The 19,666-nt window shown below is 40.2% G+C and overlaps 1 protein-coding gene across 5 annotated transcripts in view; it reads left to right on the forward strand.

Moving 5' to 3' along the window:
- WWP2 (WW domain containing E3 ubiquitin protein ligase 2) overlaps window positions 1–19,666 on the forward strand; it is a 145,189-nt gene that overhangs the window by 91,470 nt on the left and 34,053 nt on the right. For all 5 annotated transcript variants that reach the window (XM_072816840.1, XM_072816862.1, XM_072816851.1 and 2 more), the window contains one exon: window positions 11,770–11,980. In XM_072816840.1, the coding sequence (XP_072672941.1) occupies window positions 11,770–11,980 (211 nt within the window). The remainder of the gene's footprint in view (window positions 1–11,769; window positions 11,981–19,666) is intronic.

Raw genomic sequence — 19,666 nt, forward strand, 5'->3', positions numbered from 1 at the left:
TGGTAGCCGAGGTGTGGTGTGAAGATGGGAGATCTGGAGCCGCATTCATTCTTCACAGAGCATGTCCATGGTCTTGTTACTGCCCTTTGTGAGACGAACGTACTGAGTAGAAAAAATCAAGTGAGGTTACTTTCTAGTGGCTTTCAGTTCTGGCAGCACTGTCTGAGGGTTGCAGAGCCCCCTTATAGTTACGGTGTAGTTAGACCATTAGGTACAATGGACTGCAGGGTAGAGTGGCATGTCCTTCTGGGCTCGTGTGTGGTGACTGGACATTGTCCCTGGAGTTTGGGACCTGCCTGCAGGACTTGAGTTAGCTAGCTCACACTGAGCCTTGAGGATAAGAGGATGAGCTGGAGACGAGGAGTACAAGCGGCTGCCATCTGAGCGCGCCTGGTGCTCCTGTGCCAACCACCATATCCGTGCCCTGGAACGTCCAGGTGGAGCAGCCATGGGGGGCCCAGCTTCCAGGGGCGGTGAGGTGGGGGTTCTGGACTGTGTTACGAAAACCCTATACAGCTCCATGAGCACCGGTAAACATGCTCTTAGAAAAAGAGGTCACTTGTCGAGGAGGGCTAGCATTTACAAATGGGGAGAGGAACTGGTTTTTTGGAACCACTTGTTTCTAGAGGCTGTGGCCAGGCTACCAAACTACTTTGTTTCGTAGGGGCCTACGTCACTTGATGCTGGTTTCCTTCAGCCATGCCTGCTTTTCTTATAAAAACTATTGGTAAATTGACTTTATATGGTGATGGTCTTTGAGTCACTCTTACTGGATACTGGACCAGATCTGTGTTTCCCCCCGTTTATTTTTAGGTACCTTCGCGTATTGTCCTTATCTCCAGGAACATTATGTTTCAGCAGACGAGGCAGGTGCCAGCCATGTCTTCGGAAAGCCAAATGTCTCTAACCCCAAACTGCATTGGGAATGTTTTATAGTGGTGTATCTGAGTGCCCAGACTGTTCCCAGAACCCATTTGTGAAGGACAATCGTTGCATTTTAGGGATTTCTGCCTGTTAAAATACCGAGGCCTTGGCCTCCGTCTCGTCTCTCTGCTCTCTGCCGTGATGACGGTTCACCTTTGCCTTCCAGCCAGCCTGGACTTTGTAGGCTCTTTCATGTCTATCCAAGGGGTACAAAAATCTTACCTTCCCTTTGCGGGGAAGCCGTACTCTTTGGCAGCGCAAGACAAGAAGGGAGTTTGAGGACGTGAGTGGGGACATCTTCATCTTTCAATACGCGGCTCTTAGAGCCGTGAGGACCAGTTCCAAAATGGTGGTGGTAGCGAGCTGTGCCTCCAGGAAATATTTCCACAGACATACAAGATTTATTTAGCAAGCCTTTTTGGCTATGCTCTGCAGTTATGCATGAAAAAGACATTTAGGGCAAAAACAGAGCCGACTTCCAGGTGGTTTTTTCATGTTGTCACAACTGTAAAGAATCCATTTTTATAAAATGAAAGTGAATGGCAGCCTGTCTGTATAAATGTAATATTACTGAGTTTTAGAAGTGGTGCAATCGAGAAGTAGGCAAACAGTATAGCACTTCATTGAGACTTGTGTGCCGTGATTTACTTTCTAACTTTTTATTGAAAACTTTATCCAAGAAAATTACATCTCTTACTCCTCTCTTAAATGTGATTTCCATGCGCATATAGTCTGGAGTCACACTGGTCATGGTCAGATTCTGACCACCACCCCCCACCCCCACACACATACGATATGTGTATAAGGCCCAATGACTCTCTGGGTCTTAAGTTTTTTCTTTAATAAAATTAGGACAGGAGTATATATCTCATAAAGTTGTTATAAGGAATAAGTTATAGAAGATACGTAGAGTGCCCGAGACCCTCAAAGTTAGCTTTTGTCTTTATGAATAATTTCATACAATCATAGTCATGTAGCATGGATGTGAGGGTTTTTTTTTATTCCATTTTTTATACACGCTTCTATGTTATCTGTGTCTTGTTTACTTTTTTTAGTGACCTCATACTGCTTCACAGTTAATATGTCAGAATTCATTTAACTATTCTTTAATTCTTTTGTATTTTCCTATTATAAAACAAAATCTTAATGCTAATGTCTTTGTACACAGCTTTGCTTCTTCTTGCATAAAAGTTTTTTTTTTTTAATTTTAAGATTTTACTTATTTATTCATGAAAGACACACAGAGAGAGGCAGAGACACAGGCAGAGGGAGAAGCAGGCTCCCTGTGGAGAGTCTGATGCAGGACTCAATCCTGGGATCATGACCTGAGCCAAAGACAGTTGCTTAACCACTGAGCCCCTCAGGTGGCCCCCTTGCATAAAGTTCTCGAATCAAAGGATATGACTTTTAAAAAATGAGATCAAATGTTTATTACCAGATTGCCTTCCAAAGGGATTGGAATCATACATTCCAAAGCAGCATAAAATTTCCGTAAGGTGGTATATGAGGTTTATTTTTTCCTAAAACTGTATAAATACTGGTTTCTTGTTTTGCTAACAGCCATTAGGTGCCACTTCATTGTTGAACCTAATTGCACGTTTTCAGCGATTTAGTTTCTCATTTGACTGTTTCTTTCTTCTTGTGTGATTTTTTTTCATAGCATTTGATTTTTTTTTTTAAGATTTGGAGATTTAGAGATTTATATATTCTAGTACAGTTGTTTTTTTTAATTGTGGCAAAATATACATAACCATTAAACCATTTGAAGTGTGTAATTTAGTTTCAATGTTGTATACCTATCACTACCACTACACACATCCAGAACTTTCTCATCTTCTCAAACTGAAACTCTACGCACTTTAAACAATAACTTCCTCCTCTCCATCCATCCTCCAGCACAGCACCAACCCTTGGTAACCTCTATTCTCCTCTCTCTCTCTTTTTTTTGGTGTTCATATTTTTTTATATGTATATTTTTTTTATTGGAGTTCTATTTTCCAACATATAGCATAACACCCAGTGCTCATCCTGCCAAGTGCCCCCCTCAGTGCCCATCACCTAGTCACCCCAACCCCCTGCCCACCTCCCCTTCCACTACCCCTTGTTTGTTTCCCAGAGTTAGGAGTTTCTCATGTTCGGTCACCCTCTCTGATTTTTCCCACTCATTTTCCCTCCTTTCCCCTATAATCCCTTTCACTTTTTTTTTTTTTATATTCCCCGTATGAGTGAAACCATATAATGATTGTCTTTCTCCCTATTCTCCTGTCTCTAAGAATTTGCGTATTCTAGGTACCTCTTATAAGTGGAATAATTTGTCCTTTTGTCTCTGGCTTATTTCACTTAGCATGCTTTCAGGATCCATCCATGTTGTAGCATGTATCAGATTTCATTCCCTTGTAAGGCTGAGTAATGTTCCACTGCATGTGTATATCACATTTTATTTATCCATTCATCTGTTGGTGGACCATATGGATCACGCCCATCTTTTGGCTATTGTGAATAATATTGATTAATGCTGTTGTGAACGTGGGTGTATATCTATCTGAGTCACTGCTTTCAATTCTTTTGTCTATAAACCTAGGAGTACAGTTGGTGGGGTGTATGTCTGGTAATTCTGTGGAACTTTTTGAGGAACCCCCAAACTATTTTCCCTGGCAGCTGTACCATTTTACATTTCCTCTAGCAGTGAATGAATGTTCTGGTTTTTCCAAATCCTTGCCAACACTTGTTTTCTGTTTTTTTGTTTGTTTGTTTGTTTGTTTTTTGGTAATAGCCATCTTAATGTATACAAAGTACTTAGGTATAAATTTTATCTGTTAAATTTATGATTTTAAGTTTCCCTCCTATATTATTCTACATTTTGTCTCATTTTCTGTGGCTTTTATAGAAAAGGAGATAGAAAATTTAAAAATAATTGTGCCTGAGCATTTAAAAAAAATGTGTGTAGTTTTACTTTTTGCTTTGGTAGTGGAAAAAATTCTCTCTTGGCTGTGGCTGGAGTAAATACTTTATTCTGTTTTACCTTTTGTTTTTCATCGTGTCACAGAATAAGTTTTGTAATGGAATGTACAGTAGTATATCTAAATACATATGTAAACATAATGAAGTCTGAATCTAAATTTAATTTTTCTTTGTATTGGGGTCCTATTACTCCAGAAATACTAATTTTTTTTTTCCTCACTGATGGTTTTACTTAGTGTTTATCACTTACCATGTTCTTCCTATGCAGTGAGAATTTATTTCTGGACTCTTTACTCACTTCATTTATTTATTTCCAGTTTGGGGCCATTCCCATGTGATTTTGATTATTGACACGTGGTAGTGTGTTTTTCTAATGTCTTGAAGGGCTCCTTCTGCCCTATTACTTTTTCTCCCTGATAGTCTTTGGCAGTTTATACATTTTCAAAACTAATTTCAGTCTTTGGGTTCCTAGAAGCATGTTAGAACATAAATGGAAGTGGGGTGAGTGTACCTATTGGTCAAAGAAGGACTGAACTTTCCCATGGTGTGGCTTTGCCTGTCTCTAAGTTTTTCTTCTTGTTTTCCATCTAATTTTTCTTTTTCATTTAGTTTAGTTGTTTTTCTTTATATATAAGCCTCACCCACTCTATGCCATGCTAATTATGAAAGATTTTTCTAGTTTTGGTTCCTCTTGTGAAGAACTGAGCAGTTAATTGCCTTGGAAATCCATTGCTTTTGTCTTATTATTTTTTAAAATTAATTAATTTATTTATGATAGTCACAGAGAGAGAGAGAGAGAGAGAGAGGCAGAGACATAGGCAGAGGGAGAAGCAGGCTCCATGCACCGGGAGCCCGATGTGGGATTTGATCCTGGGTCTCCAGGATCACGCCCTGGGCCAAAGGCAGGCGCTAAACTGCTGCGCCACCCAGGGATCCCTGCTTTTGTCTTATGGATGAGATACAGTGACTGCTTTGCTGTGCATTGTATGTTACAGGCTGATATTCAGTTTAAAAAGTTTCTGTCCTTGGCAGTTGCCTTTGCTGTGCCTGAGTGTGGGGCCTGAAAAGCCCTGTGTATGTACCAAGAGCCTGCACTACACCACATACACCTGAAGATCTTGGAACATGCAGTGAGCTGGAAGCGAGTCCAGGATTAAGAACAAGAATTTACAAATCCTGATCTTTTTTTTGGCTGTGACTAGAGTGTGTCTTAGTCCTAAATGAATATCTGATTCATAAAGTTAGAATGTTTAACAACATCACAGAGGGAACCTTGTGAAATACTCCTTGTTGCAGAAACCAGAGGCCATTCAACTACCATTTTACCTACTTACCCCATTTACCGTGTCATCTTGGTACTCAGCTTTTCTTCCCACAAAGGAAATCCATTTAAACCATCTTCATTTCTTCTCCCCTCCCTCCACCATTACTTTTACTTCATGGTATCCTGGATTTGAGTACTGATTTTGCTGTTTTCTAATTGCATGGCACTTGTTTGGATGGAAGCTCTTTGAGCTTCAGTTTTATCTTAAATAGAATGGGGATAGTATTATCCTTATGGAGCTATTGGGCAGATAAATGAACTAATGAAAATAAATTTGCTAAAGGCAATGTAGGTTCCTAGATTGGATCTGGGAACAGAAAAAGGACATTAGTGGAGAAGCTGGTGAATCCAAATAAAGTTCTGAAGTTTGGTTAATAGTAATGTACTGGTGTTCATTTTTTTAGCTTTGATAGTTGTGGTATGCTTATATAAGATAGTATGCCCTTGACTCACTTTCCCTTAATATTTTTTTTTTAATTTTTTTAATTTTTATTTATTTATGATAGTCACAGAGAGAGAGAGAGAGAGAGAGAGAGAGGCAGAGACATAGGCAGAGGGAGAAGCAGGCTCCATGCACCGGGAGCCCGACGTGGGATTCGATCCCGGATCTCCAGGATCACGTCCTGGGCCAAAGGCAGGTGCCAAACCGCTGCGCCACCCGGGGATCCCCACTTTCCCTTAATATTAATATCTTTCTGCTATCTTTGCAACTTAAAAAAAAATATTTTATTTATTTATTCATGAGAGACACAGGCAGAGGGAGAAGTAGGCTTCACATAGGGAGCCCGATGCGGGACTCCATCCCAGATCCTGGGATCACTCCCTGAGCCAAAGGTAGACACTCAACTGCTGAGCCACCCAGGCATCCCTGCAACTTTTCTTTAAGCTTAAAATTATTCCAAAATAAAAATGAAAAGAAACTGCTTTGCAATTGATAGTGTTACACAAGTGTCAGGTGTTTTTGTTTCAGATCCCTTTCATTAGATTATTAGGTTTATTGAACAAGTATTGAAAAAATAGGGCAGCCCTGGTGACGCAGCGGTTTGGCGCCGCCTGCAGCCCAGGGTGTGATCTGGAGACTCTGGATCGAGTCCTACGTCGGGCTCTCTGCATGGAGCCTGCTTCTCCCTCTGCCTGTGTCTCTGCCTCTCTCTCTCTCTCTCTCTCTCTCTGCATCTCTATGAATAAATAAATAAAATCTTAAAAAAAAGTATTGAAAAAATATTTGTCAAATGCCATTTTGCTAAGGACCATGGATGGTGGATGGTGTAAAGATTTACAAAATAAGGTCTCTGCTCTGTAATCTATTTAAAAGAAAATTGCTGAAGACACTGTCAGCTAGGTACTAACACAGCAGACATCAACGGGGCTGTGTGGTTGAGTAGTCAAGACCACAGGTGTGAGATCCACAGAGAGGATCAGTCTGGCTGAAGTCATGGACAGGGTCTCCAGAGAGTGGGGCCACAGTGAGCAGAGAGGTGTAGGCAAGGACACTGGAGACAGAGTGCAAGTAGTGAAAAATGAAGGAAACAAATTTGCCCTTGGTCTAGGGAAGGGGTGCAGTCTTCGCGGTGAGCTCAGTTGTCTCCATCAGAGAATTAGGGTTAATAGAGAGCATTGGCTCTTTGTATTGAATAGAGCTATAATGTAAAATATAGTTGTTCTTGAAGACATGAGTAAATTGTAACTCCTTGTCTCCTTGTTTTTGTCAATCCAGTTGTTTTCTGTACCTGAAGCTACATGATGGCTTGATCATGGTGCTCTGTCACTGGGTTACCAGTGTGACTGTAAGCCAGTAATGTAATCATCTGAACTTCAGTTTCTTCAGACAATAAGCTGTGATAGGGTGGATTTATCTCTGAGGTTCTTTCAAGCTCTCATGATCTAAGAATGTGTATATACACATACATACACTTTTTGAGAATAGAATACAAGCACAGACACAGAAAGCTTGTCAGTGCAAGGATATCCAGCTTTCATACTCTTATTTCCAAATCAAAGTGTAGCACAAAGCTCCAAAACAGATGAGCTCCTGTGGTGAATGAAGGGCTCTTGGGTAGGGCTGTGGACAGACACAGTCTGTCCTTTTGAACTAGATTTGCATCTGTGTGAAGAGTCAGGTTCAAATAGCATTGATTGGAGGGTCTTTTTCCATTGGCATGCCATGGAAAATTAGGCTCTCTGCTTTTGTTCTTTTCCTGGTCAACAATTTCATAATAATTATTTTTTGTAGGGAGTACATGTATATCATGAGAATTTTAAAAGTATAAAAGCTCAAACAGTACAAAGAAAGTCTCCTTCCTGTTCCAGCCCTCGGGCCTCCACTTTCCTCCCCAGAGGCAGTCACTGTTGGTTTCTTATGATTCTTTCAGAGATATTCTTTGTCTATACAAGCAATATGCATGTATATTTGAAAACACACACACACACACACACACACACACACACACACACACAGTAGGACAATGTACATGCTGTTCCACACTTTCCCACTTAATAATTATCTTAGAAATTTTGGCATAGAATTTGAAGCAAACTTGAAGAACTTTGCCACTTCCCTCCCTTGTCAACCCAAACCAGAGGTAGGGACAATTTTAGTATAAAAAAAAATCCCAATAATCACCATGGGTTGAAATATTTTAAATATGTTTAAATCCAAGAGCTTATAATGATTTTTACACAGACTAAAATTTCATTGTTCATTTTTGGAGGATGTGAGGAAGTCAGTTCATTTTTCTGAAAACCAATAAGTGAAAGGAAAGGTCCAAGCATTTCTCCTACTTTTTCTTTGCAAACTGAACCTCAAGGTAGCCAAGTAGTTGATAAGCCAAGGACATAGTAGATTTAGAATATGACTGTTTCGCAGTCTCCAACCAATTTATGGATTTAGGCAGTAATCAGTGAGTGCTAACGTTGCAAAAGGGTGACAACCAGATGATATGTGCCTCCCGATAGAAGTATGCAACTCTGTGTGTGTCATAAACATTGAATATATAAAAGCAAAAGAATATTATAATGAACTTACACCCAGCTCTAAATATTACTGGTTCATGGCTATTCTAATTTCATCTACAGGCCTACCTACCTCTGTTCTCCACACCCATCCCCATCTCCCCCACCGCCTCTCTATTACTACATTTAAATTTTTTATATTGCCAGATGTTCTCCACAGAGATTTTAATAATTTCTTCTCCTGCCAGTGATGTATGAAAATGCCAGGTTTTCTTATATTCTTACCAGTATGTGATTAAATTTTTTATGGGTGGATGGGGCAGAGGGAGAGGAAGAGAGAGAATCTTAAGTAGGCTCCATGCCCAGCTCAGAGCTCCACGCAGGGCTTGATCTTACAACCCTGAGATCATGACCTGAGGCAAAATCAAGAGTCAGACCCTTAATTGACTGAGCCACCTGGGTTTCCTGGAATATTCTTATTCTTTTTCTTTTCTTTTCTTTTCTTTTCTTTTCTTTTCTTTTCTTTTCTTTTCTTTTCTTTTCTTTTCTTTTCTTTTCTTTCTTTCTTTTCTTTCTTTTCTTTTCTCTTTTCTTTTCTTTTCTTTTCTTTTCTTTTCTTTTCTTTTCTTTTCTTTTCTTTTCTTTTCTTTTCTTTTCTTTTCTTTTCTTTCTTTTTACCAATCTGATAGTTTAAAAAATCGTACTTCATTCTAGTCTTCAATTGCATTTCTTGTCTCATAATTGAGATTGAGTATCTTTTAATAAATTTAGGGGTGATTTATATTTCCTTTACTCTGAAGTGTCTGTGCATATTTTTGGTCTTTTTCTTATTGATTTGTAGAGATTCTTTTCATATCAAAAAAATTAGACGTTGGGCCGTAATATGAGTTGGCAATAATTTTCCCCAGCTTTTGGGTTTTTTTATCTTGCTTTGCTTGTGATTTTTTTCCCATTAAAAAAAAAAATGTTTCTAATGTAGTTGAGTTCATCCATCTTTTATATCTTCTAGATTTTATGTGATACTTCAAAAAGGTTTTTCTACTTTGAGATAAAAGTATTCTCTCTTTTCTTTAGTTCCTCTTTAATTTCTTATGTCAAAATTTTTGATTCATCTGGAATTTATTTTCATGTCCTGAATAAAGTAGATATAACTCTTTTCCCCAGTGTACTACCCAGTTGTCACAGCACTGTCTACTGAATGATCTCTTTGCTGCACTCGTTTAAAATGCCACCTTTGTCATATGTGTCATATAATTTTCATGGCTATTCTTCTGTATTTAGTTTTTCTTATACCTTTTTAAAAAAAACGTTTTATTTATTTTAAGGAGAGAGAGAGAGAGACCTCGAGTGTGAGCAAGGGGAGGGGCTGAGGGGAAGGGAGAGAAAGAGGCAGACTGTGCTGAGCTTAGAGCCGTTGTAGGGCTCAATGCCACCGACCGGAGATCATAACTTGAGCCAAAATCAAGAGTTAGAAGCTTAACCTATTGAGCCACTTCAGCTTACCTAGTTTTTCTTATAACTTTTAGAATGAATTTATTTAGTTCTCAAAAATATCATGATGGTTTTTTTCTTTAGAATTAAATAAAATTTATAGATTTGCATAAAGAGAATTGCCATCTGTTGTGTTTTACTAACTGCTGAACTAGAATAGGAATAGAAGTATGAAATATCGCCTTTGTGTGGGGGAAACACGAGTTGCATAAGATGGAGTTACTTATTAAACAACTAATTTAGTTGATGTGGCAGACAGTATTTCATACTCTGGGGAGAAAGCAAATGAATTGATCATAGGTAGTCTCTAAGCTCTTTTCCATTTCTTTTTTTTAACATTTTATTTATTTATTCATGAGAGACACAGAGAGTCAGAGACACAGGCAGAGGGACAATCAGACTTGCTGCAGAGAGCCTGATGTAGGACTCGATCCCAGGACACCGGGATCACGACCTGAGCTGGAGGCAGACACTCAACCACTGAGCCACCCAGGCGTCCGTCTTTTCCATTTTTTAAGAGCGGGTGGCATCACGTCATGTGAAGAAATTTTGGTTTCAGCTGGCCACCGGTTTCAGGTTAGACAGTAGGATCATGTCCACAGAGGGAGAAGTAGAGCACAGTGAGTGAGTAGTTCAGGCTCTGAAGGCAGGCAGTATGGGTGAGAATTAGGTGCGCCTTGACCTCAGCAGGTTATTTGACCTCTTTGAGCCTCAGTTTCCACAGTTGTAAAATGGGATATTAATTGTACCTAATGTGTAGGATTGTGTGTGAGGCTTATATGAAATAATTCAAAATGCTTTGCACTTTGCCTGGCACACATTGATGTTCTCTGTGCATGTTAACTAATACCACTTATATTGGAAATCTGACTCCACTGATCTGGTGGTATCTGATATATGACATTCAGTTCTTCCTGTCATTATTGAGGAGAGGCAGTAGAAAAGATACCTAGAAGAGAGCAGCTAGGTGATAAGAAGGGAAGGACCTAAAAATATTAAAGCAAGAACAGGCCTTCTTACCAGAAAAGAGAAGGTGAATGAGAAACAGGGTGGCCTATACTTACTGTATATGGTGTGGGGGTGGGGATTGGGACCAGATAGTGGAATTCTGCTTAACATAAGAAAAAACTTGCTGGCAGGACATCTGCTCAAAGATGGAATGGTTCCATAGCAAGTTCCTTGTCAGAAGCATTTAAGAAGACTCTAGATAGTACATTTGTTACATTTGAAACTGCAAAAAGAATTTCTGAATTAGAAAGATGAGGCTAAATCACAACTAAGGGATTTTCCTACAAAATTCTAGTTTAAATGTGCACACATATGCAATCACATATGTAGAAAAATTCTCTGCATATGGCTTACCCATTTTCAAAGAATTCCTCAAAAACCTTGTTTGATCTCTTTTTGAGTGGGAGGATATTGTATTGTCTTGGGGTCCTTGTGAACACCAGTGATCATCAAAGAAATAAAGAAATGGAGAAAGAAGGAGACTCGGAACAGGCTTATTTGACTTCTTTTTGTCTTTTGTTACCTTGAAGACAAGTCCCTCATCTTTGGAGCCCATCTTTTTCATCTATGATATTAATCTTTGCTCCATACTTTGAGCTTGAGTCTTTCAAAGAGCAAGCACATTGTTGGAAGTTTTTAGCTTCTTAGTGTATAGAGAGCTTTTTGAAGGAAGGTGCTATTTATGCCCGGCAGACAAATGACAAGTTTAAAGAAAAGTATGTGACCCTATAGATGTGGCATTGGCCTTGTTTCATTTAGCACCAATGTACCTCCCTGTCATCCTCTTCCTTCCTGCTACTCTTTTATTGTAATATATGTCATCATAATACTTTAGAAAAATTTCATGAAGGTATACAAAAAAGGTAATATTTAATCTATTTATTTCAGATCCATCTCTCAGTTTGGGGGGAGGGGAGCCAGAGAGCAGAGGCAGGCCATTCCTGACATGCTGTAATTTCCAAAGTTATGTTTTGTAAAACTTTGTGCTGTCACCGGATACATGCACAGTAACATTGCAGGTACCGTGTTACCACTTTAAGGGGAAAAAATGTAGCAAATGTGAACACGAGTCTGAGTTGATCTCTCAAGTATGATTTCTCTCTTTTCAGTGACTGATGAACCCGCTGCAGCCACTGATCCTGAAGAACCCTCTGTTGTTGGTGTGACATCCTCGCCTGCTGCAGTGTCGAGCGTGACCCCGAACCCCACTGCAGTGTCTCTCCCCGCTCCAGCCACACCGGCGGAAGGAGAGGAGCCCAGCACTTCAGGCACACAGCAGCGCCCGGCGGCTGCCCAGGCCCTCGATGCTCTGCCTGCTGGGTGAGTAGCCTTCCGGCCCACAGCAGCGCTTCCCCCACTCAAATCTGAGGCTCCTTCACCAGCAGAGAAACAACACGGTTATTTATTGCCCAGTGGCCTGTAGTCTCTGGGGAGGCTGCCGTGCATAGGAGCGAGCGAGGTGTAGAAGAACTGCTTGTTCTACATAAATCTTGAAAAGAATCTAAATCATCTGGGGCAGAATCAATGCTACCTTATACTATGACTTGAAACGAACAACTTGACTAAGAGAGTGTGGCTTTTATGAAACAAGGAGCTCATTTTGCCTTCCTTAGTCTTTGGAGAGTGTTCGTCTAGATCCTCCTCAGAAAACTGCTTTTCTCTGTTGAATTTTATCTTAGCAGTCTATGGAGGACATTAGGCTCTGAATATTACTGTATATTACTCCTGTAATAGAGGGGCTGCTGTTAACATGGACTGCTAGTTTTCTTGGCATCCATCCTTTAGTTCAGAGTTAAATCTGATGGTAAAGACCTTGGATGATAAGAAGATGGCCCCATTAAGCCAAAAGGGAGTTGAAGTTTGGCTGTATAGTGAATAGAGATTAAGAGCATGGGCCAGGGGATCAAACAGATCTGGCTTCCAATCCCCCTTGGATCCTATGTGACCTTGCTCAAATGGCTTGCTGTCTCTGTAAGGGGGAGTTAATAATCATGCATACCTCCCTAGGAAGTTAAGAGCATTTAGGAAGCACTCACCCAATGGTGAATGATATTTTTGAATTGATTGTGAAGGAACCGCAACGGAAGGGAACTGAGGTCTTATCTTGGCCAATACAGTCACAGTTAGGGCCAATCCTGTTGTGGTCCTGAAGTCCATCCTGGTTATCAGTTTGGTACCAAGGAAACCGGTGTCTCTATCACCAGAGTCACTGGTCTGGCTGATGGTGGTGGTAGTGGCGTGTGAGTGGGTCCTCTGAACCCTTGTTATTCATAAAGGAAAGGAAAGGGTGCATGGTCTCTTGCTTGATGTATATATAATATGCCCTGTCTTCTTAAGCCTCTTTAGAAAACTCACTTGTTAAAAACAAAAATCGTAAATCTGAAGGCAGATGTGATTTTTACCACGTACGTATCATATCCTTAGCATTTGGCCCACTACCTAACATATACTTTAATAAAGTATGATGAATAGATGAAAAGTATTACAAGTAGTTCCTCATACCTCGAACCTGGAGAGATGGGGTAATGAGAGGTAACTGAGAAGTTTTTGTGAAGTTTTCGATTTTGCGAAAAGATTAATAACCAATTGCTTGTGTCCAACTCTTTTCTACGGAGATTTATGTTCTCTTTTTGTATGTGGTAAAGGGTACTAGAAGGACCTTTGTTTGGTTTATAATTTCAGATCTGTATGCTGTAATTTGGGGGTAACAGAGCAAAATCATTTTGGCAGAAAGGAGAGAAAATGGCCGCCTGTGTCCCCTGTGAGCTGTTTGTTTTCTTTCCGCTGAGCAAATGCCTGGAAGGCCGGCTTCGCTCCTGTGTCAGTCACAGGCAATTAGGGCTAATGGCTCAACATGTCTTTATGTGGGGTGTGTGTGAGGGTTACTGTTCTCTGGGATTGGGCTCTTCCTGTTTCCAGGCAGCTGGAAGACTCCAGGCCCTGAAAACACTCTTTATTCTAAGTTTGGCAGATGGAGCAGCCCAGGGAAGCTGATTCCCCACCCCCATCCTTGCCAGAGGCTGAAGCCCTTTGCTGAGGTAGAGCCTGAACAGTCTCTTTTCCTCAGAGCGTTTAGAATGTTACGAGATTCGTGTGTGGGTCTGGGGAGGCCACTGCCCACTGCTAACATGTATGATGGTTCAGAGAAGGGTATTGAGACCCAGTGTTCCATCTGAAGGCCCTAAGGTGCCCACCCCTAAGATGGTGGGAGCTTAGTACTTTGCACACTGTCTCAAGGCCTGGGGATTGGAGATCGCCACCAGAACTGCTGACGGCGTGGCATGAGGATGGCATGCTTTCAGTTTGCTGCTGTGTGATGGCAAATCAGAGGACATACTCCCTGAAGTGCCCTTGCCACCTCAATGACCTACCGTCACACACTAGCTTACTTGCAAGTTCAGGAGCTCTGATTAAGATGGGTTATTCCTTTATTCCTGGTACCCGGCTTCACGAGTCAGGAGACCAGGTTTCACCTTTTTAAATAAAACTCTGAGCATGACATTTCACACCTGGAATGCTGCTGTGGCCGCGCATTGTCTTTAGGGATAACTTCTCAAATCCTTAACAAGCCCTAAAAAGCCCCACGTGATATGACCTCACTTCACCCTCAAGCCTTCCATGGAAGATTCTGCTTTGCTCTCTAAGCTCCAGCCTTAATGAGTTAGGTTAGTTTGACCAATGTACCACCTTTTCTCTGGACTTAGGACCCTCCACCATGCAGCTAGCTTTTGCCGAAAACTTCCTCACCATTTTTTCCATTAATCAATCAGCATTTCCTCTGGGAAGCCTTGATCCTTGGTAGACCAGGTCAAACGGCCCTACCTCCTGTGACACTCTGTTCACATGTGTATTTGCTTGTTTCACGTCTCTCTGCCCTGCTGAGCTGTAAATCTCAGGACGACAGAGAGACACAAAGTAGGCCCCCCAGATGTATTTGTAGTGAATAAATTTAAATGCTTTTTTTTTTTTCTTTCTTCACCTGGATGAATGTGTTCTGCTTCTTTGATACCTCAGATAGCAACTGTGACAGGAATATTGCATTTTCTTCCCAGAGGCCAGAGCAGAAAGCTGTCATCCACTGGGCTGATTGGCTTTGGGTTCAAATATGCATCTCTCCTGGGTCCTTGTGCACTGGGAGATCCCACGGAGCATATCTCCTCTTGACTAAGGCATTTCTGAGCCACTCAACACTGCTTTATCAAGGCATCTGGCTGACCATCTCTTCCCAACTTGATCTTCTGAACCCCTTCAGTCTCCTCTACTGTGCGATGACCAAGGTTCCCTGGGGAATCCCAAGGGCCCATCTTCCTGGTGACTGCATTGCCTTTCTGAAACATGCAGCATTTGCGACTTTTTTTTTTTTTATAAGATTTTTATTTATTTATTAATAGGAGACAGAGAGAGAGAGGAGACACAGGCCGAGGGAGAAGCAGGCTTCCTGTGGGGAGCCCAATGTGGGACTCGATCCCGGGACCCCAGGATCACGATCTGAGCCAAAGGCAGATGCTCAACCACTGAGCCACCCAGGCGCCCCATGACTCTGGTCTTAAAGAGTTTGCACACATCTGTATGTTTTAAGGACCAAAGACTACAGAAGGCTGGGGTGCATAAGTCCACAGACAGAGCACCCCTCGGCTCCTTTCTCTTTCCCTGTCTCCAAAGTCATTGGCTTCCTGCACTTTTAAAATTTAATTAGCACGAAAGAAGCCAAGTGGAAGGGTGTGGCATTTTCAGGTTGCAAAAGTACGTGGAAGGAGGGGGTGCCGGGAAGGCTGGGGGGACATGGCGAGATAGTGGCCCAGGCAGTGGGCAGTGGGGAGTGAAGCCACTTTGATCAGTTGGCCCCGCATCTGTTTTTTATCAGTCCCAAGCCCACTTTGGGAACCAAATGCTCATTAACAGACCGTGTGTACACGGCTTAGGTAAACTCCAAGTGCGTCCTGGGCCCTGCAGCTCACTCCGGCCGCCGCACACAGAGGCACATTATTTGCCTCTGGCAGCCTGCGCTCTGCTGTGGTTTCTTACATAAGGGAGGCCGTTGTGTTTGGACTGCCGACTTACCTCAGCACTGCCATTTCACACCATCCTTTTTCTCCCGCAGTCATTGGCTGGCCTGTGTGTTTCCTGCCTCAAAGTAGAATTATAATTGAGGAGGGCTGTTTTCTAGATCTTTCGGATTTGCCATCTCCCCTACCCCTATACCCAGTGATGGGCATCCAGAAGCCCTTTGCCCCACATGCTCCTTGAGACGCTATCAAGGATGACAGTCTGCTAAGAGTTCTTGGATATTTTGTTTGTATAGAGCTTTAAGAGACGTTGGAATTTGGAGCTTCTCTGCTAAGTTATAAACCAGCCGCTGCCATTGCATTTCATTCCAAACTCATTTTTGGCACTCGCCAAAAGATCCTTACCCGAGGAGTTTGAAAACAGTACTTCTTACACTGTCTGTGAAGAACTAGACCTCTTTTTTCCCCTGTTTTTGTTTTATTTTCTTATTTTCAATCTGTTAGGAATCTTTACTTTTGCTCTCTACTTATCCACTGATCATGTATTTAGATGCTGTGGCAACACCAAATTGGTACGAAAGTTCCTTAATGCTTAGAAACTTCTGTACTTTTCTAGTTGCTAAACAGTAACAGTTTAGACCGTGGACCATGCTTTGAGTAGCACCAGATTAAAGGATTATACTGGGAGATTCTGTGCCTTTTTTGCTGAATATGGTTTAGTTCTTGGCCATGCAAGGACTATTACCCGCTTAGGTAATGCTGAATATCAGCACTTGCTTCTGACTTCCTCCCCCTCATCTCAGAATGAAACCTTATTTCCAAAGATTCTTACGTCGTCCAAGGTTGGTCCATGAGACGTTCTCACACTACTACACGTATGTATAATTTGAGTTTCCATTCTTACTACACTTTCTTGAGACTCCTCAAGAGCAGAGATTATTGTGTCCATCTTTGTATCCCCAGCACCTAGCACAGTACCTGGCTCCGAGGGAGATGGGGTGAGAAATATTTGTTAATGACCAGATAAATGATTTCAATTTTCTGAGTAGCATTTAAGATTGAAAAAGATTCTTCTTAAGTAGAAAAAGAAAATAGTGAAGAAGAATAGCAGTAACAGACAAACACCCAGATTTAACCATTGGTGCTTTCCAGATTGTGTGTATTTTCCCCTGATTATTAGTAATAGCTAACATGTGTTCAGTGTTTACAGTGTGTAGGGGATGCTAAGTTTTGCCCTTGGATTATTTGGTGCAGTCTTCACAACACTGTGTGGTAGCTGCTTTTATCCAGATTTTACAAATGATGAAACCTTAAGCAATTTGCCCAGGACCACATATACAGATACATACACATAAATACATCTCTACCAAAATTTGATCATCTTACAGTATGTGCTTTTAAAACTAATTTTTTTATTGTAAAATGTTTTGAGCATGCCTATAAGAGTGGAAGAGTAATATGAGAAATGCCTGTGGGCTCACCAGCTCTGTCGAATTTTAGCATTATGCTGTATTTGCTATGGACTTCCCCTTTTTTAACTTCTTGATGAAGACATTACAAATACAGTAGAAAGTGTCTGTGAACCGCTTCCTGATTCCATTCCCTGTATACACAGATACATGGAACTTGGCATATTCATTTAAACCGCTATAAGGTATTCTAGTGTATGAATAGATAAATTTTTATGTATAATTCAAATTTATATTTATTATATTTATAATAAATATAGATATATAAAATATAAAAACTTATATAAGTATTTAAGCATCTATATTATATTATTTTAATAAACATTTATATTTAATTATTTTTATATATAATTATGCCTTTTGTTTGTATATTTAATAATAGCTTAGTAAATGTTTGTATATTTTATATTTTTACTATTATTATCTCCTCACAATTATAAACATGCTACAGTGAAGTTTTTCTGTGCATATCTTTTTGTCTGCATGTCTCTCTTTTTTAAAAACGATTTTATTTATTTATTTTACAGTGAGAGGGGTAGAGGGAAGGGCAAAGAGAGAGAGAGGTAATCTCAAGTAGACTCCCCGCTGAGTTCAGAGCTTGAGATGCAGGGCTAAATCCCAGGACTCTAAGATCATGACCTGAGCGGAAACCAAGAGTCAGACGCTTAATCAACTGAGCCACCCAGATACCCCTGCTTGTGTATTTCTCTAAGGCATGTGCTGGACCTGGACCGTCTTTACTGTAGGGGTTGAAGATCTTCAATATTAGTATATATGATCAAATTGCTCACCAAAACTCACACTCCCATGAGCATACATAAGGATTCCTGCTAAAACTTAGTATTGTGAGATTTTTTTTTTCCTTTTGGCTTTTTTGATGGGTATGATTGGTGTCTCTTTGTGGTTTTAATTTGAATTTCCTTGATTACCATTGAGATTGAACCTCTTTTTACATCTTCTTCATGTGCCATTGTGTCTTGTCTAAAATTTTTTCCTATACTGATGTTGTAAAAATTTTACACATATACACTCTTCACATTTTGTTGATTTTAATATGCCTGTTATTTCACATTAGAACTTTAAAATCAAGATGTAATTTACAAGCTTCGTTGGCAGCATTTTTTTCTTTCTTAGTGATAAGTTAAATCATACAATTGATGGCATTTTCAATTTAATGAAAAATAATGTTTTTATATAATTTTTAAACAAAAATTTGATTGTATTGTGCATGTTATTTGTTGACTTATTTTTTCACCCAATATATTGTAAATACTGAACAAGACAATATTATCTATGCTATTTTCAATGACTGTACACCCATTATAGAAAGAACAATATATTTTACTAATCCTCCATTTGGGAGCAGTCAGTTTGTTTCTAGTTTTTGTGTAACAGGCCATAACATACTGTGATAGATGCACTTCTGGCTAAATCTTTGACGCATGTATGACAGCATACATCCTAGAAGCACAGCTGCTGAGTTAAAGGATATTTACATAGGAAAGGTTTTGACCAAGTTGCCAAATTGCCCTTTTGAAGGGGCATACCCATTTTTGCTCCCACCAGCTATTTTTTAAAAAGTGACTACTTCTCTGCATTGCCAAATTTATCTGCAAAATCTGTTATCAGCAGAAATGTTAAACTTTTTTCTTTCTTCCTTTTTTTTTTAAATGTACACCATCTTGAGGAATTGTCTTGCCTCTCCATGAAAACATATGAAAACATACATTTTTATATTGCCATCTTTCACAGGAGCTTTGGAGACTTTTCCAATGCAAAGAAATTGGATGGTTGAAGAAGAAGAAAAATAGACTTAATGCATGAGCCTTGACTCCTGCTACACAGTGCCATTCTCTGCTTAAAGGGCATAAAGCACTGGTTGTTGATAGTTTTTAAGAAAGAGTTAGTGTGATTAGATTGAAAGGAAAGCTCAGTATCTCAAGAAAGTTTCTTGGAGGAAGACTGAGTTTAGCACATTTCCGACCCAGTTTACAAAGGATCTACTAAAGCCATGAAAACATTGAGCAGGAGATTTTTTTCCACTGCACCTAGATTTCTGGCTTGTAAAAATGTAAAAATGTCCTTAACAGAGGAAATAAATTGTATGGTTCACCCAGGAAGTGGCCGAAGCTTGGGGAGTAGGATTTGGTTCAGTCACTTATTAGAAGAGCATACAGTAAGAAACTGAATTCCATGGGGTTTTAGCCCGTGGGGAGTTGAACTTCCACATATGCAGCTTTAAGAATACTTGAATACTTTTAGTGTCTTTTTCTGAAGTTTAGTTTTTGTCTTAAATAGTCAACAAGGCATCTTTTCTTCGGGGTGTGCGAGGGTTCTGGCCTTTGTTTTCTAACAGTGTATTTTGAATAAGAGTCAACTTTACCAAGGCCTAGTGCCTGTATTAGTAAAAGTGCACAAATTAGTAAATAATGAAAGTTAATAATGCCCTCACTAAGATTGAATTTTTGAGGATGTTAAATAGGTAAATACATAAGTGCCTTTTAAAGAGAGCATCTCTGATACTAACCTGA

The sequence above is a fragment of the Canis lupus genome, chromosome 3, assembly GCF_048164855.1.
Source record: "Canis lupus baileyi chromosome 3, mCanLup2.hap1, whole genome shotgun sequence".
Classification (NCBI taxonomy): Eukaryota; Metazoa; Chordata; class Mammalia; order Carnivora; family Canidae; genus Canis; species Canis lupus.